This window comes from Microcaecilia unicolor, chromosome 11, assembly GCF_901765095.1.
Source record: "Microcaecilia unicolor chromosome 11, aMicUni1.1, whole genome shotgun sequence".
In the NCBI taxonomy this organism is placed as follows: domain Eukaryota; kingdom Metazoa; phylum Chordata; class Amphibia; order Gymnophiona; family Siphonopidae; genus Microcaecilia; species Microcaecilia unicolor.
This window is the reverse complement of record NC_044041.1, coordinates 119,318,213-119,346,012: the sequence shown is the minus strand read 5'-3', so window position 1 is coordinate 119,346,012 and position 27,800 is coordinate 119,318,213. Positions and strand designations below refer to the sequence as shown.

General features: G+C 45.5%; 1 protein-coding gene across 4 annotated transcripts in view; it reads right to left on the bottom strand.

Annotated features, from left to right (window-relative positions):
* Nucleotides 1–27,800, bottom strand: part of MEN1 (menin 1) — a 58,250-nt gene that overhangs the window by 17,385 nt on the left and 13,065 nt on the right. For all 4 annotated transcript variants that reach the window (XM_030217781.1, XM_030217783.1, XM_030217782.1 and 1 more), the window contains exon 4: nucleotides 52–180. In XM_030217781.1, coding sequence (XP_030073641.1) covers nucleotides 52–180 — 129 coding nt within the window. The remainder of the gene's footprint in view (nucleotides 1–51; nucleotides 181–27,800) is intronic.

Below are 27,800 nucleotides of genomic sequence, written 5' to 3'. Positions count from 1 at the left end.
CACATGCGATTCTGCCCTTGCAGGAAGACAAGTGCTTCAAGGAGGTCTCACCTGCTGTAATTGAAGGAGTTCCAAGCTGTCTGTGTGAAGGTCAATTGAGGGGTTGATGGCACAGACCATGAAAGCCACTTCCATCTGTCGGTCACACCTCAGGTAGAAGCCCTTCAGATACAGCCAGCTCTGCACAAGAGAAGATCACTGCATGTTATACATGTACGAACTGTCAGGTCAATAAAGTTTCCCAAATCTAGAATCTGACAGAGCAGGGGGGGTGGGGAGTGAGAGAGTATGTACATACAGAACAGTAGGATAGGAAATAGGAAAACATGAAAGATAAGGAAAGATAACGAGGCGTGAGAAAGCACAAGACTGGAAAAAAATGACAGAAAGACTAAAGAAACCCCAGTCTAAGTAAAACCAATATTCACATTATTAAACAGCAAGATTCCACCAATCCTCTCATATGGGTGCAAGGCCTGGAGTCAATCTATAACCCAAAACTACACAGAACGAGACACAATCCCATGCCCACAGAAAATCACCCAACAATGGGGACAGACTAGAAATCGGACGTTTCCCCTTACTACTCACCAAAATTGTGGCATCGCTGTAACAATAGCACCACAAACTCCCTATCAGACCCTTTCAAATAAAACTTAAATAAAATGTGGGCTACACAACCAGTATATTGTGGCACCAGACTCCAGCGAGCTATGGCTGCAAATGGGGCCCAACAGTAGCAAGAAGGGAGGCAACACCCAGACATCCATTGGTGGTCTAAAGATACCAGAAAGGCCCACAGCAACTGTGATATAAAGCAGCAAATAGAAAATCCCAGGATGATTTTCCTCCTAAAGAATAGAGGAAACAATGACTGATTAATGGAAATGTGGATAACATCACAGGCAACAATGGCAGGACCGTGCTGAGAGTCACCCTTGACTCCGAGACATGAATAAGAGATCTGCACAGAACACTGTAAACCAAGCAAAAAATACTGAGCTGGAGTCACGTTGACCATGCAAAGGAGCCAGTTCAAGCATGAAGGCACACAGGAGAACTCCAACGGAGTAGGACGGGGAAGATCCTGTTGCACAACAGGGCTGAGGCCCAGGATAGGGTAAAAGCAAAAGGCAGATGTAATAAGATAAACAGTCTTTATTTTAAATCCAAAGGCTCCCAGAGGAAGGAGCGTAGCTTTTAACCTTCTTGTCTGTTGGACCAGATGTGGTACAGTTTGTAATTTTCCACTAGCTGCTAACCTAGCCCGATGCAACCATTTCAAGGCAAAACATGGCCATGTCGGGAACAGATGTGTAAATCTCTGGGATGTGGTGGAATGTTTGCCTTGCTGTTTTCTCACCTCAGAATAGGGTCAGACTGCGCCCCCGGCATAGAGCCAAGCAGAACCCTATAAACATAGGATCAGCAGAAATATGACACCAGCTAGCAACATTCCCCATAGAAAGGGCTGAGCTGTGCACTACAGAACACCAGAAGCGAGCTCCGCAGCTAGAAGAGATTCCCAACGAAATGGGAAAGTCACAAATGACAAAGATGAGACCAGTCCAAGAGTCAGATATGGAACAGTGTCGACGCTATTATGCACATTCAGAGATGGGTGCTGTCACGAAACGCCTAGCCATCCGCCTTGGATTACCCCTGCGACCGTTTAGAGGGTCTATCCCCAGCATAGCTCAGGTCTGCCTGCACCTGCCGCTTGTGCTCTACACTAGCACCCTCCTTCCACCGACTGGGTCCCAACCGCCTCTGGGCGAGCCTCCTGCTCTCAAATTATCCCCAGTGATTTCTAGGTTACTGGAGGCCACATCCCAATGGTCCCACAGTTCCCAGAAAGCACTCACAGACCCAACACACAAATCACCAGGATTCTTTATCAGTCCAGACAGGCAGAGGCGACAAACTAAATTGTTTTATAGTCTTAAAAATTGAATAATGAACAAAAAAATGTGCAATCAGCAAACAATAACAGGTAACTGAAATATGGATCAATTATATCACTAACTAAACATCTGTGTACTTTCTAGAAGGTACCTGGGGAGATCAGGACATAGAGCTGATCACCAGTTATCAAATATAAGTGTTTTACAGGGCTTCAGCATCAAACAGGATGAAACTGACGCAAAAGCCAGTACAATCCAAAAGAAATGAACTCCTGGGCCAATCAGAGCACAGAACAACAAGTTTCAAAAATAGCTGGTTACATCACTACAGGCATTTTCTTTATCTGTGTGCTAACTAAAAGAAGGAACAGTCATTCCTCTGTAACCGTTTTAAACATAAACATGCACCACCTGCTGGCCAAACTAGAGAAATACACTTCAAGAAATATTCAATACAATTTAAAGGCTTAAAAACACACTGTTTTGTCACAGGTGAACTTCCACCTCCATGAATGGCGCAGCGCTCCTCATCCAGAGATGCAACTGAACCCACATCCACAGACAGTGCAGCACTCCAGAGCTAGACAAGGAGTAGTGCTCCATAATCACAGATGGAACTTTGGACAACTCCAAGGATGAAGCTATGAGGCATAACCAGAACCCTTATCCACACTCTTATCACCTCTCGCCTAGATTATTGCAACCTGCTTCTCACCGGCCTCCCTATTAGCCATCTCTCTCCTCTTCAATAAGTCCAAAACTCTGCTGCGCAACTCATTTTGCGCCAGTCACTATGCTCACATTAGCCCTCTCCTCAAGTCACTTCACTGGCTCCCTATCAGTTTCTGCATTCAATTCAAACTTCTCTTACTGACCTATAAATGTATTCACTCTACCGCTCCCAAGTACCTCTCAACTCTTGTCTCTCCCTACACCCCCCCTCGGGTACTCCTTTCTGTGGATAAATCTCTCGTCTGTCCCCTTCTCCTCTACTGCTAATTCCAGACTCCGTTCCTTTTATATTGCAGCACCTCACTCCTGGAATAGACTTCCTGACCTTGTACGTCTAGCTCCGTCCTTGGCCGTTTTCAAATCCAGGCTAAAAGCCCACCTCTTTAACGCTGCTTTTGACTCCTAACCACTACTCACTTGCCCTGTGTACCCCTTTTATCCCCTCTTTAATTCCCTTACCTCCTAATTGTTCTGTCTGTCTGTCTGTCTGTCCTACTTAGACTGTGAGCTCTTTGAGCAGGGACTGTCTTTTTATGTATGATGTACAGCGCTGCGAATGCGTTGTAGTGCTATAGAAATGATAAGTAGTAGTAGGAAGAAGGCAATCCACTTCCTGAGATGAAACCTCACCTCATGCTCAGAAGCTGAGTTGGCCATACATGCAGAGAACGAGTTGTGCCCCAAAACCCAGGAGGAAGCTGTGTCCCATAGACAGAGATGGAGTTATATGTACTGGAGCTATACACAAGAAACAGAGATGAAGCCATGCTCCACACCCCAAGATAGCACTATGATCCATATTCATAGATGAGACTTGCTGATTATCCCAGATAGAGCTATGCTCACCACTCAGCGATGGGGCCGTGCCCTACATTCAGAGATGGGGCCATGCTCTACATGCAGAGAGGGAGCTGTGCACTAAATTCAGAGAGAGAAAAAGCTTTATTAGACATACAGAAATGATATAGAGACATGAGGAGATGAAGCAGTGGTCTTCAGTGATGAAGCAACATGCAGAGACAGAGTTGTGCTCACTAGGCAAAAATGGATCTGTGCCCAACCAGTGTATATGGAGCTGCGAAGGTTCAGCACATAAAGATGAAGTGGTACTCAACGGACAGTGATGCAGCAGAGCCCATTAGGCAGAGATGAAGCTGTGCCCTGTCATCAGAAATGGAACTGTGCGCCCCACAAAGGAGCCACGGCCACAAGGCACAGCCGGTCATGTTCAGAGTCAAGACTAGGGCTGTGTTCCACACAGAAAAAGGAGGAGTTTGATCCCCATTCAGATATAGAGCCATTCCAGAGGGAAACTGAACAGTATCCTGAGATGGAACCGAACTGAGATTGGGACCAGCGAAGCACGAGTGGACCACACTAGATATGGTGATGTGGCCGTCTGATATAGCCAAAACTGTGCTCCACAGACAAATACTGAGCAGCGCAGCATGTGGAAAGGGGACATGTATGGACAGTGATGGAGCCGCTCTCCACATGTACCAACTGAAGAAGCTCAACAGCCATGAAAGAGCCAAATTCTGCCTATAGCATAGAGCCATGAGTTAGCCAAGAAGCCATAGCCAAGCACTGGGCTGAAGCTGTCACTGTGAGGCAAAGGCTGACAATGGCCACAGGAACTGCCAGAGGCTGACAGCTGGAGGCTGCTAGCAGCGAAGGACTGCCTATGGAAGCAAAATCACACAACCACTCCACTGTCCAGTGGAGAGAGGGCACTCGAGACAGCAAGAACCTGACAGTATGCAGTGGGCAGCAAGGCCAGGCAGTCTATGTAGCCCCCAACAGGAAGGTCTCGGAACAACAGCCATGAAGAGGCCGGTGAAGGCTGTCAATCAACAAAAAACTGAAGACTGCAACTTGCCAGGCACCCGGGGGCATCCCATCTGGCACCTACTCCAAGCCACAAGGCTATAGGGGCCTGAAGGCCAACAGCGCAAGTGCTAAATAATCTGAAGGGAAATCGCCCATGCCAGAATGGCTCCAAAGTGACTAAAAGCACAGAGAACTGCAAGATGGAAATGCTACCATATGCTGAAGTCAAAGTCCACAAATGCAGTTGGAGCTGAAGGTTGGCAATGATGCAAGGGACCGAAAAACAGGTAAGACAACTGGGAGTCTAAGGCTCCCAACGCCACACGGGATCACCACCTTAGGGAGGCCATTCCGGGATGACCAACATGCCCCTAATGCGTCTGCTACAGCAGTGCACCACTAGATATTCATGTGGACACAGGCTGCCAGCTACCCCCGCAGAGAGAAGAAAAGTGGCCATGAATCAGGAAGGAGAAAAACAGAGCATCTGGAGTAAATGCAGCAGAGGGCAGCAAATGCCCCTATAAGTGCAGGCACAAGCTGAAGGCTGCCTATAAAGCAGGGAAAGAGCAGGCCAGGCAACCAAGAGGAGACATTGCCCCTTAGCTCAAGGCAAGAAGGAAACACACTCCCTCAAGGAAAAGAGGACAGACCACACCAGCATAGCCAAGGCCTCAGAAAGAAGTGAGCTGCACACTGAAAATGCAGCTGGGAGGAGTAACCTGGAGAAGGCCGCCAAAGAGAAGGCTGCAAGGGCAGCTGAGAAACCGAGAGTGACCTGGGAGCAGCAAGGTCCAGGATTCTTCTGTGCAGAAATTCACCATACAAGAAGGAGCCATGAACCAAAACCACAAAGGCAGACAAAAACATCCTCCACCAATCAAGGAAACTGGCACTGTACGCACCACAACGGCCTGAAAACTACAAAGGAGAAAGAGCAATCCATTACTGCAACCTGTGACCAAAATGGCTGCTGCCGAATGAAGCGAGGTACTGTAAAAAAGAATGCCAAAATCACTCCCACACTGGCCCAATGTACTGTCCCAAAAACACAGGCAAACCCCCACACAGGCTGCTCAAAAAGAAATAGCGTACCACTTCAGTTGCACTAACCTGAACTGCATAAACCCGTTGAGAGAGGGAGAATTAAAATTCATACTTACAATTTTGATGGCCTTACCAATACCCACAGGCCTTCTGACTCCCATCAAGTGGCTGAAACCAGACAGCTGCAAGAGCGCAGAGACCCCCCTTCTCTGCCAGAATGCCACATAAGAAGAAACCTGCTCTCTTCCAGCAATATTTTATTTTCCAATTTTCTGTGAGGAAGAGGATGAGGAGGAAGGAAGTGGCAGGAGATGGGAGAAAAGGTGGGGGAGGGACCTGGCACCACCACAAGTCTGGCATCTCTACTGGCCTACACACCCACAAGCTCAACTGAACCAGGGAACCCGGAACAGGAGCCACAGAAGCAGGAGAAACCAGGAGCTTGTGAGAGACCGTCCACCACCTGCTAGAGATCGAGAATACTGACTGACCAAGGAACATGACATCCTACATGGCAGAGTTCAGTTTGGTACTTTCTATCTCCATCTGCTGGTAGATGGTCATAACCCACAAGTCTACAGATTCGTCTGCTGCTGATGACAAGGAAGTAGAAGACTGCTGGGTAACTGGAGTGACTGGTACCTTGGAAGTGGATAGGAGGAGAGGAAAAATAGGATGGTGGTTTTGAGAACGACGGTTAAGAATGCAGCTGATTATGGGGTATTGAAACAGAGAAAATGGTGAGGACAGGGGAGGAGTAAAAAGAGGCAGACAGGTGAGGACCAACATCAAGGAACCGATTTACAAGGCCTTCCTCCATCTTCCAGCCCCACTGATACAGAATATGAAAAACAACTTTAGTAAAGCAAACCCTAAATGAATCAAAATAGTTATCTGATGCTAGAATCCACCTAGGAATCAGCACTCAAGAAAAAGATCTAGGTGTCATTGTAGACAATATGCTGAAATCGTCTGCCCAGTGTGTGGCTGTGGCCAAAAAAGCAAATTAGATGCTAGGAATTATTAGGAAAGGGATGCAAAATAAGACCAAAAATATTATAATGCCTCTGTACTGCTCCATGGTGTGACGTCACCTTGAGTACTGTGTTCAGTTCTGGTCGTTGTATCTCAAAAAAGATATAGCGGAATTAAAAATGGTTCAGAGAAGTGTGACCAAAATGAAAAAGGGGATGGAACTCCCCCTATATGAGGAAAGGCTAAAGAGGTTAGGGCTCTTCAGCTTGGAAAAGAGACAAGAGCACACTAAATGAAATTGCATGGATCTATAAAATCCTGCGTGGTGTAGAACTTGTAAAAGTGAGTTAATTTTTCACGCTTTCAAAAACTACAACGACCAGAGGATGCTAAATGAAATTACATGGAAATACTTTTAAAACAAATAGGAGGAAATATTTTTCAGTAAAAGAATAGTTAAACTCTGGAACTCGCTGCCAGAGGATGTGGTAACAGCGGTTAGCGTCTGGGTTTAAAAAAGGTTTGGACAAGTTCCTGGTGGAAAAAATCCATAGTCTGTTATTGAGATGGACATGGGGAAGCCACTGTTTGCCCTGGAATTGGTAGCAAGGACTGTTGCCACCGTTAGGGTTTCTGCCAGGTACTTGTGACCTGGACTGGCTACTGTGGAAGCAGGATACTGGGATAGATGGACCATTGGTCTGACCCAATATGGCTATTCTTATGTTCACTTTCATTGGGGCAGAGGAGGAGGCTGACGGAGCTCTCAGTTCACTTAAACCTTTTGGGTTGGTTCCTAAAGCCACAAAATATCTGTCAAAGCCTGCACTAGAAGAACACATAACAGGTAATATTCAGCCAGCGGCATGCAGCAGTTTTTAAATCGCTGACTGCCGCGGTCTAAACTGAACCCAAACATTCATTGCTGGGCTATGCCCAGGCATTGGCATTGAGTATCTAGGTCACAGCAGCCACTTGGAAGCTAACCACATTCCAGTCGATATATAAACTCGTGTGCAGTTAGCCTATTTGCTGTTCTATATTTATCCACTTACTTAACCAGTTAGCAGACTATCACCACTAACCTAAGTACTGACTCCACAAAGCTCTACCCACAGACCATCCCGGCACTAACCAGACAGTGCCACAACAGTAGAGCTGATATTCTGCGGCTCTCCTGCCTGGTTAAATGGCTTTGAATATCAGGCCCATAAGATTCTCACCAAACAGAGAATAAGGAACTACAAATTAGAAACAGAAACACGCAGACAAAAACTGAACTGGAAACTCTAAGCAGCCAGACACTCCTGCAGTGCAACACTGAGAAACAGAAATGCATTTCCTCCTGTACTATCTACAAATATCTCAGAGAAGCACTTTTCCCAAAGCTAAGAGAGAAAATCAAAAACTTCCCACAGTGGAATCATTAGGGCAGTGGTCCTCACTCCCCAGTTCTTGACAGCTACCAATGGGACAAGTTTTCAAGCTATTCCTAATGAATATGCACCAGAGAGATCTGCATACAATAGGAGTAGTAGAAAAGCAAAACCCTAATGTAAATTCATTAGGAATATACTTAAAACTTGACCTCTTGGCGACCCTCTTGGGAACAAATAGCAAGGTATTAGGAGACAATTCTGATGTCCCTAGATCAGTGATCTCATCTCCCAAGGTCTCTCTCACCCAGAAACCCCCGAGGAGACAGCCTTCATAGAATAAGAGGAAGTTAGGTCTTACCTGATATTTTCTTTCAATTAGTACTTCCCGCTATTGCAGAATCTGTGGGACAGTTGTATCCATCAACCAGCAGGTGGAAATAGAGAACTGAAAACTGAGCTGAGACATATTTATTTATTTGTTGCATTTGTATCCCACATTTTCCCACCTATTTGCAGGCTCAATGTGGCTTACATTGTGCAGGAGTGCCGATCGCAGTTTCCGGGTTGAGAAATACAAAGTGATATTGCATTAGAGTTCATAAATGATAAGGTAAATTACAAAGTAGCTTTGCATTAAAGTTCATAAATTATAGAGTAAGTTTGACAATCAAATATAGAAAGTTCATATCCTGCATAAGAAGTAGAGTGGTAGTGAGTAGTGCGTAACGTTCATTAGTGGCTGCGTCAATGAAGCAGTCAAGGGTAGAGAGTTCCGTTTTGTCTAGTTTTGGTGAAGTTTCGTTTCTAGTATTTAGGATGGATCATTGTGGTATGCTTTTTTGAACAGGTTGGTTTTCAGTAGTTTTCGGAAGATTGTTAGGTCATGCATTGTTTTTATAACATTTGGTAGTGCATTCCATAGTTGCGTGCTTATGTAAGAGAAGCTGGATGCATATGTTGATTTGTATTTAAGTCCTTTGCAACTGGGGTAGTGTAGATTCAAGAATGTGCATGCTGACCTTTTTGTGTTCCGGGTTGGCATATAGATCGGGGCCTCACCGTGAACGATTTTATGGACCAGGGTGACATCCAGTCCAGCTCCTCAGTATTTACGTAGACAAGCAGAAAGGAGAAACTCAAAATAAACACAACAACCTTAAACAACTTGCTAACCTAACCATACAAATAAACATGTGTGGACCTCTCTTATTTCTGTACAACTTATATAGAACAAGCGATATGCAGGAAGCACCATGTAAAGTGACAGTCATTATTTTATTTACTTTGAAACTGAATAAACATCTCAGAAACCTTGGGCAGATCTCTGGAATAGTGGGAAGGACTAATGGAAAGAAAATTATCAGGTAACACCTAATTTCTCTTTCCATTATGTAGTTTCCCACTATTCCAGAACCTGGGGGGATGTTCAAAAGCAATCCCTAGAGTGGGTGGGATCCTGGTGCCACCATCCTGAGGACCGAAGCCCCAAGCACGCCGCAAAGTCCACCCTGTAGTGCTTGGCAACGGTATGCAGTGTAGATCACATCACTGCCTTGCAAATATCTGCCAGAGACAGTAAAGTAGTCTGTGCCCAGGATGTTGCTGTATGCCTCACAGGATGAGCCTGCAAGGCCTGAGGAGCCCGTTTTCCCCACAAGCAAATACGTTGATGCGATAGTCTCCTTCAGCCATCTAGCAATTGTGGGCTTGGAAGCCATGAAGCCAAGCCTCTGTTTACCAAAAAACAAAAAAAGTCTGTCCAATTTGTGAAACTTATTCATGATTTCCAGATATCTCTAAGGAGGACTCTATGCACATCGAAAAGCTTCAATGAAGAATACTGAGCCTCTTTGTCCTCTCTGTGAAAGGACAGAAGCTCCTCAGATTGGTTGAGATGAAATGCTGCTATCACTTTCGGAAGAAAGGAAGGAAGGAACCGTGCGTAGGGAGACCCCCACTGCCGAAAAGCGAAAAAAGGGATCCCAGAGCCTAAAGCTCCAAAACCCTATGTGCCGACACAACAGCCACCAATTGTGCTGTCTTTAGTGTAAAATCTTTCAAGGAGGCCTTCCAGAATGGCTCAAAAGACAGCGCCTGAAGAGCCTGAACAATTACATTAAGGTTCCACTCTGGACACGGCATATGAAAGGGATGCTGCAAGCAGACTACCCCCATACAAAAATAGAACGATATCCAGATGAGCCACAAGAGACATCTTGTGTAGTCAGTCTCTGAAACAGTCCAAAGCCGCAACTTGAACTTTGAGAGAACCCAACGCCAATCCTTTCTGAAGACCTGACTGCAGAAACACTAGGATATGTGTGATATGAGCAAAGAAGGAAGAAAATCCGCACGCAGAACACCAGCCCTCGAACGTCCTCCACATCCTTGCATACACCATGGATGTAGAACATTTGCGAGCCTGATGCAAGGCAGCAATGATCAAATCAGAATAATCTTTTCGTATCAACCGAGCCCTTTCAATGGCCAAGCCATAAGACCAAAGGGGCTCTGATTCTTGCTTCAGTAGCTGTGTACCTGTGGAAGACAGAGAGAAACCCAGTCCAGCAGTCCAATCAGGTCCACAAACCATGGCCTCCGCGACCAATCCGGGGCTATGAGAATTATTCAACCCCATTGCAATGTGATCCTTTTCAACATGCGGCCTACCATGGTCCATCCGTCCACCTGCTGGAGATAGAAAATACTAAGGAGCTGGACAGGATGCCAAGAGAGATATGTCTTAGCTCAGTTTTCAGTTCTCTATCTCCACCTGCTGGTTAATGGACACAATTGTCCCACATGTTCTGCAATAGTGGGAAACTACATAATGGAACTAGCTTTCGTTATTAACATATTAGGAAGTTGTCAGTGACAGTACATATTAGAAAAGGAAAGGCATAACAACAAAAGCAAATAACTTTATGCTCCAGTTACAGAAGGGCACATCACATATTGTCTCTTTGTTATTCTAAGTTTCTATATATAGTAATAAGCCTGATAGTGAGGTTAATTTCTCCAGTGACAAGTTTGTCAAATACCCTCTGGCAGCCAAGCCCCTTCATTCCCATACCCTGCCTCCATGTGAAGGGTTCAGTATCACTGACAGCTGTTAGGGCAAAAGGTGGATTCTTGGTGCTTTAAAACCAGCTTGTTAGCCTTGAAACATATAATATGTAAGCTGCATTGAACCTGCTATGAGTGGGAAAATGTGGGGTACAAATGTAATAAAAATAAAAAATAAAACTTATTTAGGAGAAAATAAACTCTGTCAATTCACACTGCCTGTAGGTAGTCTTGGGAGAGGCAGAAGGGAATAAATTAGAGTTTCTTAGCCCAGTCCTGGAAGCATATCTAAACGGTCTGGCTTTCAGGATAGCCATGATGAATGTGTATGAGTCAGGGTGGACCTGGAAAGTATCTGGGTGCTGCCAGGTTTTAGTGCTGGTACCCACATAACCAGCTGGGCAAGAAGGACCACATAAAATGTGGTTTTAACTATGTCTGCTTAGTTATTTGGATACTGCCACTGAATTTTGGCGCACCTAGGTGACTTCAAGGAGCTGCCCATACCTGGATAAGGGCCCCACAAGGCTTCCCTATCTCCTGCCTGTTCCCCCAACCCCTTCCAACAGTCATAACAGTCTGATCACTAAAAACCAACCTGTTCAAAAAGGCATACCACAATGATCTAGCCTAAATTCCAGATAACGAAACTTATACCAGAACTGGACAAAACTGAACCCTCGATTCTTGATTGTTTAATTTACTCTGTCACCATTGAACTTTAACGCAATACCACTTTATTTCTCATTCCGGAAATGAACTCTCTATACCTGACTGCTTAAAGTACTCTGTCACTTATGAACTTTAATGCAATACCACTCTGTATTTCTCATTCCGATAATGGCGATCGCCACTACTGCATAATGTAAGCCACATTGAGCCTGCAAATAGGTGGGAAAATGTGGGATACAAATCCAACAAATAAATAAATAGATGTGTTTCTGTTTACTGGTTTACACACTAAATAGAGATTAGAAAGGAACTACAAATAACAGATAGGAAACAGAAAGAGAAGGAAAGAAAAAGACTAATGGTTGGAGAGGACAGAAGCTCACATTGCTAAAAAAGAGACTACAGCAGAACACAGCCAGAGCAAGTCCTATGATCCTGATGCCCCTAGAAAGGCTTGCAAGAAATGTTTTGAGAGCTGATCTGAATTTAATGTAAGATACCTTGGCCAGAAGCAAGTGGGCAAGGGAATTCCACAAAAAAGGAGCCACACAGAAGGCACTTTTTCTGGTTGAATGGGCATGGCTGCAAAAAACTGATGAGTAGTGAGGCGATGCTCAGAAGCAGAATGAAGAGACCTGGATGACCCATAAGGAATAAGGAGGGAGGCAAGGTAGGTATTGGTATGGAAAGCTTTGTGTGTCAGAGTTAGAACTTTGCGCTGAATTCTATAGGAAATGGGGAGCCAGTGGTTCAGAGATAGTAGGGAAGCTGTGTGGTCAAAACGACAGGCGTGGGTCAGGAGCATTCTGAAGCCATTTAATGTAGGCTGAGATGAGACCTGGGTAGATGGTATTGCAATAGTCTAGATGAGATGCAACTAATACATATAAAACACAGTTTAACAGGCTGCATCATTAAGGTAAATCATCTAATGTAGCGTACAGCAAGAAAGCTGGATTTGATGACAGATGATACCTGGCTATCAAAAGAGAATTGGTAATCTAAACAGATACCAAACTAACAAAAAGAATCACCTAGGGTGATTAAGGTGACAAGGATAGAAGGAATAAATGCTAGGAAAGTGTGACCAGTGATCCAGGAAGCAGTGATCCAGGATTGAAAATTAGACAATGGGAATATAACCAGTTAGAAACAGTGTCCAGGCATTGTTGAAGGGTATACAGGTCTTGAAATGAAACTACAGGGATAACCTCATTAGCATCAACATAAGCAGAAACAGCAAGGTTCTGAATGAGTATAGCAAGCAGACTGAGAAAGACATTAAAGACAACGGGTGCCAGGACTGACCTCTAGGGAACACCACAAAGTAATGGATGTGTGACACAACTAGAGGAGGGAAGGGAAACATTAACAGCCTGATCTGCAAAGAAGGAGGAAAACTATCAATGAACAAGACCAGAAATATGGGAGTCTGAAAATTAAAATAGTATGGTCAATGAGGTCAAACGTGTCTGTGAGGACAAGGCAAACAACTAAAGGCAAATTTGGAAGCTTCAAAAATGATCTGTAAGTTATTGTCTAGGGATGCAATGAAAGTTTATATGCCTGAAGCCAGATTGGTATGGATGTATGCCGCAAGAAGATTCAACATGCTGGAGTAATTGAGGGAGTCTTTTACTAAAGCTTAGCTCGAGTTATCTGCAGCAGGGCCCATTTTATTCCTATGGGCCCTCCTACAGATAACTTGAGCTAAGCTTTAGTAAAAGACCCCCTGAGAAATGACAACCTTTTCCATGTGTTTAAATAGGTAGGGGAGGTTAGAGGTAGGTATGTAGTTAGAGGGTAAGGAGGATTCTAGGTTTGTGTTTTTCAATACTGGACAATGGTAGTTTTTCACAGAGAAGGGACCTGACCAGAAACCAGATTATTAGATAATGGACAGATAAGAAAAAGAAAACCGTGGGCAGTATGTTTGATCCAGGTTGAAGGGATAAGATCAAGTAGACAGGTTGTTTGCTTTAAAGAGGAGATTGAGTTTTGTAAGACTGATTAGAGAGGATTAAATGTTGTCCAGACACTGGATAAGAGAAGAGATACCAATGGAGAAGCAGAATCTGAAGAGTCATCGAGGGGGAAACTGGAGAGGAGTGAACAAAACCGAGGTGGGAAAAGCAGAGTGCAATGAGGTGACTTTGCTGGAAAAATATGTTGCAGGGTCATAAGCAGAGATGATAAGTTGGATATTATTTTTGTGACCAATAGACGTCATTTGTGTTAGAGTGGAAAATAATTTTTTTTTGGTGGTTTGTACATTCATTGTGTTTCTGGCAGAAAATCAGGGGTGGAGTCCTGAACACAGTTCAAAGCCTACCCTGAAATTGTCCTGTAACAGAGACGATACCAAATTGTCAAGTTTCTCCTTTATTTGATTAGGGTACATGCCATCAAAGAGGTTTACAATAAGACATATTTAGGAAAACATAGGGGAAAAAACTACCATTTATATATAGGACAATCAAAAGACAAGAATGGGAAGTGTGGGCAGAAGTAGGAAAGAGAGGGACAGAGTATACCATCATAGGGGAGGGAGAAATGTAAAGTCCAGCAGGCTATGTAACAGGAGCACAGTCCTCCAAAAAAGAGAAGAAGAGGGGTCCACTAATCAACTAGCAGGCCCATCTACTTACTTAAATAGGTAGGTCTTAAGAGCTGCCCTAAATTCTGAGTGAAAATGTTGTAGCCGAAATTCTGCAGGAAGCGCATTCCAAAGGGTAGGTCCAACAACTGAAAACACTGTTTTCTGAAGGTTAGCCAGAGTCATTTTCTGAACATTCAGAACTATAAAGAGGCATTGATTGGAGGAATGAAGTGTCCGCATGAGAGAATCCAGCATTAAGTATGGGGACAGAATAGGGGGTTGTCCAAAGGAAAGAGTTTTGTGAATAACTGTTAGAATTTTGTATTGGACACGCATATGTATCAAGATCCAGTGTTCTTGTTTAAGAAGAGGGGTAACATGGTCATATTTCCATCAGTAATTAACTGCTACATTCTGTAATACCTGGAGGCAGAGAACCTCTCACTGGCGCAAATCCATAAATAAAGCATTACTATAATAAATGCTGGAGTATACAAGGGTGCGAAGAACATTAGGATCAAGAAAGGGACGATCAAATCTGACAGAGACAGTAGAAACCTTTAAAGACAACCATGGAAATAGGAGCTTAAAAAGTAAGACCAGTATCAATGGTAACATCCAGGATCCTAATAGTCCGAAAACGGAATAAGGGTGTCAAGTAAGGGTATCTGATTCAGAACAGGGGGAAAAGGTGTACGGGAGAATATTATAACCTTTGTTTTCCCCAAGTTCAATTTCATTCTGTTAGTTTGGATCCAACGTAGAGTCACGCCAAATTTCGGTGTAAGAGTGGAATCCAATGGAACAGAAGGATTGAAAGGTATTAAGATCTGAATGTCATCAGCATAAATGAAAGTTGCAAAACCTAAATCAGAGATAAGGGTCACCAAGGGGGCCAAAAAGATGTTGAATAATAATGGAGCCAATAAGAATCCTGAGGGATGCCACAGTTTAATGGAAGTGGGTATGATAGAGTATCATACCAAAGGACATGAAAGGATTGATCAGTTAAGTATGAGCAGAACCAGTACCATGCTGTACCTGTGACTCCAACTCAGTCTTTGTAAGAGCAAGGTATGATCTACAAGATCGAACGCTAAAGAGAGGTCTATGGATAGTAACACAACAGCCACATTTTGGACAGCGTAGCCTGGACATTAGTAAGCAGAGCGAGAAGAGCCAACTCATATTATAGAAAGGAAGAAAGCCAGTTTGATTGGAATGTAGGGTATAAACTCTGTCAAAATGATCCATTAAGCACGTCAGCACCAAGGTTCCACTATTTTAGCGAGAAACAATAAATTGGAAACAAGACGATAAGGGATATCCTTCTGCTTAGGTCATACTACCACTGGTTTCTACAGAGATGGGAATTCCCCTTGAGTGAAAATGGTTGATAGGATAGAGCAGTAGTGGGTTAAAGAGATCATATTACTTGAGAAACAGAAGCTAAAGAGGGAGGGTCAAAAGAGGCGATGGTTTGCACCCCTGAAGGCAAGTATGAAAATTCACTGCTGGGGTGTGGATCTGAAGGCCTTAGAAAGGAGGAGCAGACTACAGGGGCATTCAAGCTGTCTCAGTCTTCTGAGAGAAATATGTTGCTAGATCAGATGCTGCAAGAGTGTCAGAAGAAATAGAATGTGGTGTAGCCGTATAGGATTTCGTGTTATAAGGTGTGTTGTTGTTTGGGGCCTGCGTTATATGTTGGGAATAGTAATTCCATTTTGCTGTGTAAATAGTTTTTTTTATACCAATAGGCTGTATAGTACAAGAACAGTAGTTGGGTCCTATGTTTCCACCAGGCACATTCATGATGACACACTTATGTCCACATCAATAGAAATCAGCTGAATACCAGACTTTTTTAGTGGCAGTCCAAAGGGATGCTAGTCTCATAGGTGCTACGGTATCCACTGTATTCCAGACAGCAAGGTCTAATATCTCAGCCTTTGTGTCTAAAGGTAGTTGACAAAATGCAGCACTATCTATATCTAAAGATATCACAAATATTGTGGGGTTAAAGTCTCAGAAATCTCATATAAGCCTCTGTACTGGGACAGGAGCTAGAATAATAGGATGAGGAATACCTTGGTGTGTGGGCTGAAAGCTGTGACAAGAAAATTGTATTGATTCTTGCCTATTCTTTGGAGCATATTAGTGATACCGAGAAGGAAGTACTGGGCAATTCAGAGCCTCCATATCAGCCTGCCCAGGTTTGTGCCCTGGAAAGGAAATGGCAGTTCCACTTCATAGCACTGACAAAACTGAGATTCAAAAGACACTAGTGATAAGCTCTCATTTGACAGGCATATAGAATGGGCAGCAGTGTTGCTTCCATATCAGGAGAGGTTCTCAGATATCATTGGACAAGTATCACCCACTTCAAAATAGGCTGTCCTGCCATAGGCCACCTCCAGCGTTACGGGAGGTGCTGCCTGTAAGTGAACTATAAATTTCACACCATGCAAAACAGAAGCAGTAAGGTGGAAACCAGTTTGGGCCTGGAATCTTACAAATTATGACAACTGGATCATCTGAAGACCTCTGGCAAATCAGTGATGCCAATAAAATTGTAATTAAAGAAAGAGCTGAAACTCAAGTTGACATTATTACTTTCTGAGAGAGATGACTTACACCAACAAGTTCTATTAAGGAAAAAGATTATTAGGGAAAAAGAATAGGAGTGCTGAAGAACCTAGTTTGGAATGGGCTTTGCTCTTAGAAAAAAAATCCACATTGTTAGGGTGAGTGAACCCACCCACAAGCAGATCAGCAAAAATCTTGGTAGTTCACCTGTTGACTCTTGATCACCCAAGTTAATCATGAGAGTGTGTACACACCACCATTTCATTTTCCGAGCAAAATAAAAGGTCAGCTCCAGAATGAACTTGATGCCGCTATCAGCGCCCAACTTTAACAGGTGGATAAGCACTGATTAAACTCCTGGCCCACCTGCCTAAACAAGCAAGGCACTGAAAATGAACAGAAATTTTTCCTTGAACTCTGCTCTTATAATATGTGTCATCAACTAGTTTTTTCAGGCCACGTCTTCTGGAGACATCATCAAGTTATTGGCATTTAATTATTAGACATGCTAACCTCAAAAACGACCTCTTCATTTGTAGTTATAAGAGCACTGACTGCAACATGGACTATTCTAAGGTAAACTAGCAGGTAAGGCATCAGCCCAAGAAGATCCACTTTTTTGAAGAGAAAAGAGTGGCAAATATAAACACTAGCAAGGCTAATCTATATGCTAGCACTTTGGAGAAAGCTCTGATATGGCTTTGACAGTCTTCAGTGAAATGCATGGCAGGACCACCAAATGGTTTCATTCACAGTCAGACTTCAGTTACACCAGCAAGAAGAATGGCCCAATCCAAAAGACTAGAAGGGCAGCCAAAAATGCTTTGCACATGGAACCTTCTTTTCCTAAATTCACACAGGATCTGAAAATGCCTCTGTTCCAATGGATCTACAGTGACCAGTGAAGCTTAAGGAGGATGGTTTAGAGTGGGCTGACAGAATCAATATCTCCAATTTTGTAGTTTCTCTTTTAAGACAGAATAAGATAGCCCCCCCCCCCCCCCCACACCAGTGAAATCAGCCACAGGAGAGGCTATTAACAAGCGATCAGAGCAAGTGGAGCTATGAGAGGATTATTATTCAGAGAAAGCATCATTTCAGATGAGGCTATCAATTTCCATTCAAAGTTATCAAATGTGCAAAACCTAGGTTCCATGGATATCTTCAACAGCTCGATTTTGGATGGAAGGAAGGCATGGTTCCTTAAGACTTGAGGAATGTCAATGTAAACATATTTTCCTTGAGGTATCTGCAGAAGGGCATGGAGGACAAAATCCACTGAATATTGCTTCTGACTTATGATCTAGTGAACAGAAGGGGTCTGCACCAGTTGTCAGAAAAGAATGGCTCTCCTCCCAAGCTTCTTAGGTTAAGTCCTTCCATGATTACATTAAGGCACCATCAAAAGCTCAGATTCAAAATGTAAGTCTGGCATCAAGACCTGGTTATTTGGGCAACCATTACTAGGTCATTAAGGATAGACAGTGCACTCCATTTCAGTGCACGTTGGATAAGCGCATGCTCTGTTTAACTGCATGTCGTACTCTGGTCCCGTTTTTGGCACCATCAATTTCTATGGGAACAAACTTTGGTTTAGCACACCACTGATAAGTGCCAAGATTCGCTTATATGCATGGTTTAAGACCGCTCCTCTGCAGGAAAGACTCCGCATAAGCACAAGCACGGAATATGGAAGCTGATTGGTGCGTGACAAAGGGGCGGTAAATTTGAAATCTCATTGGTTAACTGCCACAGGCAGAAGAAGCGAAAGAATGTTGTTAGAGAATACACTGGAGTCGTCGTCGCGCAACTGTAAGACTAACACTGGCTGAAAGAATAGAAGTCCTTTAAAAATTAGAAAACAAACAAAGTCAAGCATCTATTGCCAAAGAATATGGTGTCAATCCAGTCAAATTTCACATTATCTTGAAGCAGAAAGACCAGCTTCTGGAAGACTGGCAAAACAATATAAATCCACAACGGAAACGGGCTGGAAAAGCTGAGGATGTAGAAGGTGCTCTTCGGTGGTTTTCTCATGTCAGGAGCAGACAGTTTCCTGTCAGTGGTCCACTGCTTATGGAGAAAGCTAATCAGCTAGCAGAAAGTCTTGGACTAACTGAATTCAAAGCCACTGTTGGATGGTTGGAAAGATGGAAGGAGAGGAACAACATAAAATTCAAGAAACAGCATGGTGAAAAACAAGACACTGATGACTTTGGTGCTGAAAATTGGGTTGCTTCAGTTCGTCCTACCATCTTGAACGAGTTTGCACCTCGTGACATTTTCAATGCTGACGAGTGATTCCTGATGGAACACTTGCATTCAAACAAGCTGAAACTACAGGAAGTAAAACGTCGAAGGACCGACTGACTATCCTCCTTTGCTGCAATATGGATGGGAGTGAAAAGTTGGAACCACTCGTCATTGGAAAGAGCAAACAGCCTCGTTGCTTCAAGAATGTTAAGTGACTTCCTGTGTCATACGAGGCTAAAATGGTCACCCACACTGTGGTCAGACCACTACAAAGCACATATAACCCTCCAATAGAGAACGAAAGACTTACCAAACAAACAAATACGAAAAACCTACACCACAAGAGGAAAAATAGATCCGATTAAATTCTGGCAACAGATCTACAACGAAGGTTGGACAACAAAAACAGATACAACTCAATTCCTCTCAAATTGGGACAACAGATGTAAACTAACACTAGACATCATTGCCCCAATCCAAACCAGAACATCGCACAGAAAGAATTCAATACCATGGTCAACGAAGAACTGAAAAAACTCAAAACACAAGTTAGGAAACTAGAACGAGCTTGGAACAAAAAGAAAGACGATCCCACACTTAACGACTGGAAGCAGCTCCGAAGGAAATACAAATATACCATATGACAAACCAAAAGACAATACTACAAAACTGAAATTGGAACAAACTACAAAGAAACACACAAACTCTTCCAACTTGTAAATAAATTATTAGACACCACTCCAGTCACAAACAACAGCAAAGACATACCGGGAGCTGACGACTTGGCAAAGTACTTCAAGAAGAAAATCATACAACTGTGACTTAAAATACCTGTCAGCCACACCGAATACAGCACACTCCTGGACTGCCTAGACCCAGATCCTGGCATATATCCAGCAGACAGAATCTGGACAGAATTCACAATAATACCGGAAGATCTTATCTCACAAACGCTTAAAAGATTTGCCAAATCTCACTGCAAACTAGATATATGTCCAAACAACCTCATTAAATCGGCCCCTCAACAATTTATAAAAGACCTAACAAACCATATAAACTATATGCTACAAAATGGTCTTTTCCCAAGGGAAAAAGGTAACATTTTACTCACCCAAGGATGCAAAGAAAAATGCAAATGAACTAACGAACTATAGATCAGAAGCATCCATCCCCTTAATTACCAAAATAACAGAAGGCATAGTGACCAAACAACTCACAGACTATCTAAACAAGTTCTCGATATTACACGATTCCCAATCAGGATTTCGCTCTAATCACAGTACTGAAACCGTACTAGTCACACTCATGAACAAATTCAAACAATTGATAGCAAAGGGCAACAACATTCTACTGCTACAATTCGACATGTCAAGTGCATTCGACATGGTTGACCATGGAATTTTATTACACATCCTCGAATATTTCGGAATTGGAGGCAATGTTCTCAATTGGTTGAAAGGGTTCCTCACTACATGCTCATATCAAGTGACTTCAAACTCGATTACATCAATGACATGGAAACCTGAATGCGGAGTTCCACAGGGATCCCCCCTCTCACCGACCATATTCAACCTAATGATGACACCCTTGGCCAAATTACTATCGAATCAGAACCTAAACCCATATATATACGCTGACGATGTAACGATCTTCATCCCATTCCATCAAGATTTAAAGGAAATCTCCAATGAAATCAAGCAAAGCCTACATATTATGAATTCCTGGGCAGATGCATTTCAGCTGAAACTCAATGCTGAGAAAACCCAGTGCCTGGTACTCACCTCGCAATTCAATAAGAATAAATTTACCACCATCAACACACCTAAACTAAAGCTACCAGTTTCGGACACCCTGAAAATCCTCCGAGTCACCATTGATCGACATCTTACACTTGAGAACCATGCAAATAACATAACCAAAAAGATGTTTCATTCAATGTGGAAGCTAAAAAGAGTTAGACCATTTTTTCCAAGGATTGTCTTCCGCAATCTGGTACAATCACTGGTACTCAGTCATCTGGACTACTGTAACTCACTCTACGCTGGTTGTAAAGAGCAAATACTCAAAAAACTCCGGACAGCTCAGAATACGGCAGCCAGGCTAATATTTGGCACACCAAAATAAGAAAGCGCGAAACCCCTACGAGAAAAACTACACTGGCTCCCACTAAAAGAATGCATCACGTTCAAACTTTGCACTTTAGTCCATAAAATCATCCATGGTAATGCCCCAGCCTACATGTCAGATCTAATAGAACTACCACCCAGGAACGCAAAAAATTCTTCCCGCACACCCCTCATTCTTCATCCTCCCAAGTGTAAGGGTTTGAAATACAAATCAGTGCACGCATCTACCTTTTCCTATACGAGCACGCAGCTCTGGAATGCGCTGCCACGTAACTTGAAAACGGTCTATGAACTGACCAACTTCCGCAAATTATTAAAAACCTATCTCTTTGACGAGATATATCACAAAGATCAACATGTGTAATTGTATAATCTTTTGAACTTTTAGTACTGTCTTATAATGTCTTTTGCTTTAACACCATCATGTAACTGTATAATCTTTTGAACTTTAGTACTGTCTTATGCTCTAACACCATCATGTAATTCACCACCATGTAACACAAACCCTCTGTAAACCTAATGTATATTCACTTCTATTTCCAGTACCCATGATGTATTGTAAGCCACATTGAGCCTGCAAAGAGGTGGGATAATGTGGGATACAAATGCAATAAAATAAATAAATAAATAACGCAAATTCATGGATGACTGGGGAAATTTGGAAGCAGTGGCTAAAGTAATTAGACACTAGAATGCGGGCACAAAAGCATCAGTTTTTGTTGCTTTGTGATAATTGTGCTGCACACAGTGATGATGTCAGGCTGTCTAACGTCAAGGTGGTCTTCCTGCCACCAAACACTACCTCTCTGATTCAACCTGTGGATCAGGGCATAATATCCAATTTCAAACAACATTATTGGGCTCTTGTGCTACGTCATCTGATGAGCGTTATGGATGACCAGATTGCAAGGATAAACGTGCTGTTGAACTGGCTCGTAATCTATCACTGTTGGATTCCCTACATAAGCAGAAAGAAGCTTGGAATCATGTTACACAGGCAACCATTTTGAACTGCTACAAGCAGGCAAGCTTTGTTAGGGATGTGGAGAGGGACGAAACAGATGCAGCAGTTGCAAACATGTCAGATGAACAGGCTATTGACATCCCAGCCGGTGTTACTGAAGAGGAGTTTCATCACTACGTAGCTCTTGATTACGATCTACAAACAGCTGACAGCACTGATGTACAGATATGCGCCTACACGCAGGCAACGGCTGATGATGAAACAGATGATGAAATGATCAGCGAGGCACATGTTGACGAAATTCAACAACCTCTTGTCACTTTTGCAAGAGTGCTGGAGAGTCTCAACACCGTGCGGGCCTATTTGGAGGCCACTGGATGTCAGTGCTATGACAGTTTTAACCGTCTGGCAGACGTAGTCTATGGAACTCACAGACACAAAAGTGTACAGAGAACTATGACGAGCAAGTAAGCCTAACGTCGGTTAACGGAGACTGTATACCGTACATATAATAAACAGTACTGTACATATGTTAAGCTTCTTTGGGTCACAACGGTTAAGTGCACGCTCCAGTTAACTGCATGCATTTCTTTGGTCTTTGCACTGTGGTAAAATTATGTATAATCATACCTGATAATTTTCTTTCCATTAATCATAGCTGATCAATCCATAGACTGGTGGGTTGTGTCCATCTACCAGCAGGTGGAGATAGAGAGCAAACTTTTGCCTCCCTATATGTGGTCATGTGCTGCCGGAAACTCCTCAGTATGTCGATATCAAAGCTCCATCCGCAGGACTCAGCACTTAGAGAATTACACCCACGAAGGGACACTCTGCCCAGCTCACCACCGCCGAAACGGGGGAGGGGAATTAACCCAGCTCATCCCCACACAAGTGGGGGAGGGGAATCCGTCCAGCTCATCCCCGCGGAGCGGGGGAGGGACACCACACCCGCCGATGCGGGGGGATCTGGCTTATCCTGCAACCGCAACCGCGGGAGGAGCTGACTGACCCTAACACCGCCGAAGCGGGAGGGGTACAAAGCTGCCCTACAGCCGCACGAAGCGGGAGGGAGTGCCGGCAGAATTTATGTCTCAATCCAGCCCCGTAAAACGGAGGGGAGAGGAATGCAGCAGCTCACTGTAACATAAACTCGTCTCAACTCTTGAAGAATCCAAGTGAAAGAACTTGAACACGAAGTCTTTCTGAAATAACTGAAGACTAAACTTGAACCTGAAATGCAACCAGAATAAAAACAGAACAGATATCTGGGAGGGGCTATGGATTGATCAGCTATGATTAATGGAAAGAAAATTATCAGGTATGATTATACATAATTTTACCTTCCATATCATCAAGCTGATCAATCCATAGACTGGTGGGATGTACCGAAGCAGTACTCACCCAGGGCGGGACATTGAAATCCCTGACCTCAACACTGAAGCTCCAAACCGGGCCTCCGCCCGTGCAGCCACAGTCAACGGTAATGCTTGGAGAATGTATGAGCCGAAGCCCAAGTTGCCGCCTTGCATATCTCTTCCAAGGAGACGGATCCGGCCTCTGCCATCGAGGCCGCCTGAGCTCTCGTGGAGTGAGCCTTCAGCTGGATAGGCGGCACCTTCCCCGCGGCCACATAAGCCGCTGCAATGGCTTCCTTGACCCATCTTGCCACTGTAGGCTTAGCAGCCTGCAGACCCTTACGAGGACCTGCAAACAGGACAAACAGATGATCCGATTTCCGGAAATCATTGGTCACTTCCAAGTATCTGAAGATGACTCGTCTCACATCCAGATATTTAAGAGCAGAGTACTCCTCTGGGTAGTCCTCCCTACGAAAGGAAGGGAGACAGAGCTGCTGATTCACATGGAAGCGAGAAACAATCTTGGGCAGGAAGGAAGGCACTGTGCGAATAGTCACTCCTGCCTCAGTGAACTGCAGAAAAGGCTCTCGACATGAGAGCGCCTGGAGCTCGGAAACTCTTCTGGCTGAAGTGATAGCCACCAAAAGACTGCTTTCAACGTCAGGTCTTTCAGAGATGCCCTCGACAAGGGTTCAAAAGGCGGCTTCTGCAATGCTCTTAGCACCAGGTTGAGATTCCACGCAGGCACCACTGAGTGCAGAGGAGGGCGCAGGTGATTAACTCCCTTGAGAAAGCGCACCACATCTGGCTGCGAAGCCAGGGAAGCACCCTTCAGGCGGCCCCTGAAGCAAGCCAGAGCCGCTACCTGGACTTTAAGGGAACTGAGCGACAGGCCTTTCTCCAGACCTTCTTGCAGGAACGCCAACACTGAAGAAATTGGAGCAGTGAAGGGAGAAAGTGAGCCTGCTTCACACCATGCTGCAAAGATACGCCAAACCCTGGCGTAAGCAGTAGAAGTAGAGCGTTTCCTCGCTCTCAGCATAGTGGCGATGACCTTGTCTGAGAAGCCCTTCTTCCTCAGACGCTGCCGCTCAATAGCCAGGCCGTAAGACCAAAGGGAGAGGGATCCTCCATCACCACGGGACCCTGATGTAACCGGCCCTGCTCCACTGACAGCCGCAGAGGATCGTCGACTGAGAGCCTGATCAAGTCCGCATACCAGGGACGTCTGGGCCAATCCGGACCCACCAGGATTACCCTGCCGGGATGCTTTGCCACCCGGTCTAGCACCCTGCCCAACATGGGCCAGGGCGGGAACACATAGAGGAGCTCTTGTGTCGGCCACTGTTGGAGAAGAGCATCTACTCCCAGGGATCGAGGGTCCCGTCCTCTGCTGAAAAAGCGCGGCACTTGGCAATTGGCCGATGACGCCATCAGATCTAGGCTCGGCTGGCCCCAGCGCTTCGTGATGTCCAAGAACGCCTGAGCAGATAATTGCCACTCTCCGGGCTCCAAGGTATGGCGACTGAGAAAGTCCGCCTTGACATTCATGACTCCGGCAATGTGGGCCGCTGAAAGCTGCTCCAGGTTCGCTTCCGCCCACTGGCAAAGACTCATAGCCTCCTTGGCTAGAGGGGCGCTCTTGGTACCTCCCTGGCGGTTGATATAGGCCACAGCCGTGGCATTGTCCGACAGGACCCGTACAGGCTACAACACCAGTACCGGGATGAACTCCAATAACACCAACCGAATGGCTCTGAGTTCCAGGAGGTTGATAGACCACTTGCCTCTGCAGGAGACTAGAGCCCCTGCGCTGTCCTTCCCAAGCAGTGGGCTCCCCAGCCCATCAAAGAGGCGTCTGTCGTGACGACAATCCACTCCGGGGTCACCAGAGGCAATCCTGCAGACAACTTGTCTGTCTGCGTCCACCAGCTCAGCGCCTTGCGCACTGCTGGGTCCATGGGAAGGCGCACAGCATAATCCTCCGACATCGGAGTCCAGCGCAGCAGCAGAGATAGCTGTAGTGGTCTCATATGAGCCCTGGCCCAGGGCACTACTTCCATCGTGGCCGTCATAGAGCCCAACAGCTGCACGTAGTCCCAAGCCCGAATAGGAGAGGCTACTAGGAACTAGTCCACCTGAGCCTGAAGCTTGACAATCCGATTGTCTGGCCGGAACACTCTGCCCACTTGGGTGTCGAATCGAACTCCCAGATACTCCAGGGACTGAGTCGGGCGCAGCTGGCTCTTCTTCCAGTTGATGATCCATCCCAGGGAGCTCACAAGAGCAACTACCCGGTCCATAGCTTTGCCGCACTCTGCATAAGAGGGGGCTCGGATCAACCAGTCGTCCAGATAAGGATGGACTTGTACTCCTTCCTTTAGCAGGAAGGCCGCTATGACCCCCATTACTTTGGAAAAGGTCCGCGGAGCAGTAGCCAACCCGAAAGGGAGGGCTCTGAACTGGAAGTGTCGTCTCAGGACTGTAAAACGCAGAAAGCGTTGGAGAGGAGGCCAGATGGGAATATGCAGGTACGCTTCCTTCATGTCCAAGGAAGCCAAGAACTCTCCTGCCTTCACTGCCGCTATAACAGAGCGGAGAGTCTCCATGCGAAAGTGCCTCACTTTCCAGGCCCGATTGACCCCTTTGAGGTCGAGGATAGGCCGGACAGAACCTCCTTTCTTTGGAACCACAAAGTAAATGGAGTAACGTCCCTTGCCAATCTGATTTTTTGGCACCGGAACGACCGCACCCAGGCGGATCAGGTTGTCCAAGGTCTGCTGCACTGCCACAGCTTGACCGGAGACTTGCAGGGAGAGAGTACAAACCCGTCTCTTAAGGGTTGGCAGAACTCTAGCTTGTAGCCGTCTCTGATGACTTCCAGCACCCACGCGTCTGAAGTTATAGTGGTCCACTCGCCCAGAAACGAGGACAGCCATCCTCCAATCTGCACTGGGGCGTGGACCAAGGCCCCGTCATTGGGTACGAGACCCTGGGGGAGGACCGGAGGGAGCACCTCCGGGACGGCGGTCTCTGCGAAAGGAATGCTGCTTGGGGGAGAAATTCCTCTTGAAGGAAGAGGGGGCAGAGGAACCCGACTTGCCCGGGCGGTACCGACGGGCTTCCAGCAACCGTCCTCTGGAGGTACCGGGACGAGTACTAGCCCGAGCCCTGACCTCTGGTAATTTCTTGCCCTTAGACGTGCCGAGATCGGTCACGATTTTGTCCAGCTCGACCCCAAAGAGCAGCTTGCCTTTAAAAGGCAATCTAGCCAGGCGGGATTTAGAGGCGTGGTCAGCAGACCAATGTTTCAGCCAAAGCCACCGCCGCGCAGAGACTGTCTGAGCCATGCCTTTAGCTGAGGCTCTCAAGACATCATACAGCAAGTCTGCCAAATAGGCTAAGCCCGATTCCAGGGCCGGCCAATCAGCCCTCAAGGAAAGATCCGAGGGGGAAGCCCGCTGCACCATAGTCAGGCACGCCCTGGCCACATAGGAGCCGCAAACTGAGGCCTGCAAACTTAAAGCAGCTGCCTCAAAGGACGACCTTAAGGCCGCCTCCAATCTTCTGTCTTGGGCGTCCTTTAGGGCCGTGCCACCTTCCACCGGCAACGCCGTTTTCTTAGTCACCGCAGTGATTAAAGAATCCACGGTAGGCCACAGATAGGCCTCCCGTTCACTCACAGCCAAAGGATAGAGGCGGGACATAGCCCTAGCCACTTTAAGGCTCATTTCCGGGACATCCCATTGAGCCGCAATTAAGGTGTGCATGGCATCATGCACGTGGAAGGATCTAGGCGGGCGCTTCGTCCCCAGCATAATGGCAGAGCCAACAGGGGCTGAGGGAGAGACGTCCTCCGGAGAGGAAATCTTCAAAGTGTCCATGGCCTGTAAAAACAGGTTGGGCAAATCCTCTGGGCTAAAAAGCCGCGCTGCAGAGGGGTCATCCGCTCCATCCGAGCGGGGATCTATCTCCTCCAAGGAATCCGCAAAGGACCGTTGGGAGACCTCAGACACGCTGCCCTCATCTACATCGGAGGAGACAAAGTCCTCCAAGGCCTGGAAATCAACCCGAGGGCGTTTACCTCTGGGAACCTCAACCTCTTTATCAGAAGAGGGAGCAGGGGGCAGCGTTTTGCATGAGGAAAGCCTGATGCAGCAGCAAAACAAACTCGGGGGAGAAACCCCCCAGACTGTGCACTTCCGCAGCCTGGGCAACAGCCCTAGACGCACTCTCAACCGGCGCTCGCAATAGCGGGGGAGAGACATGCTGCGCATCCAAAATGGCGTCCGGCGCGAAACTCCGC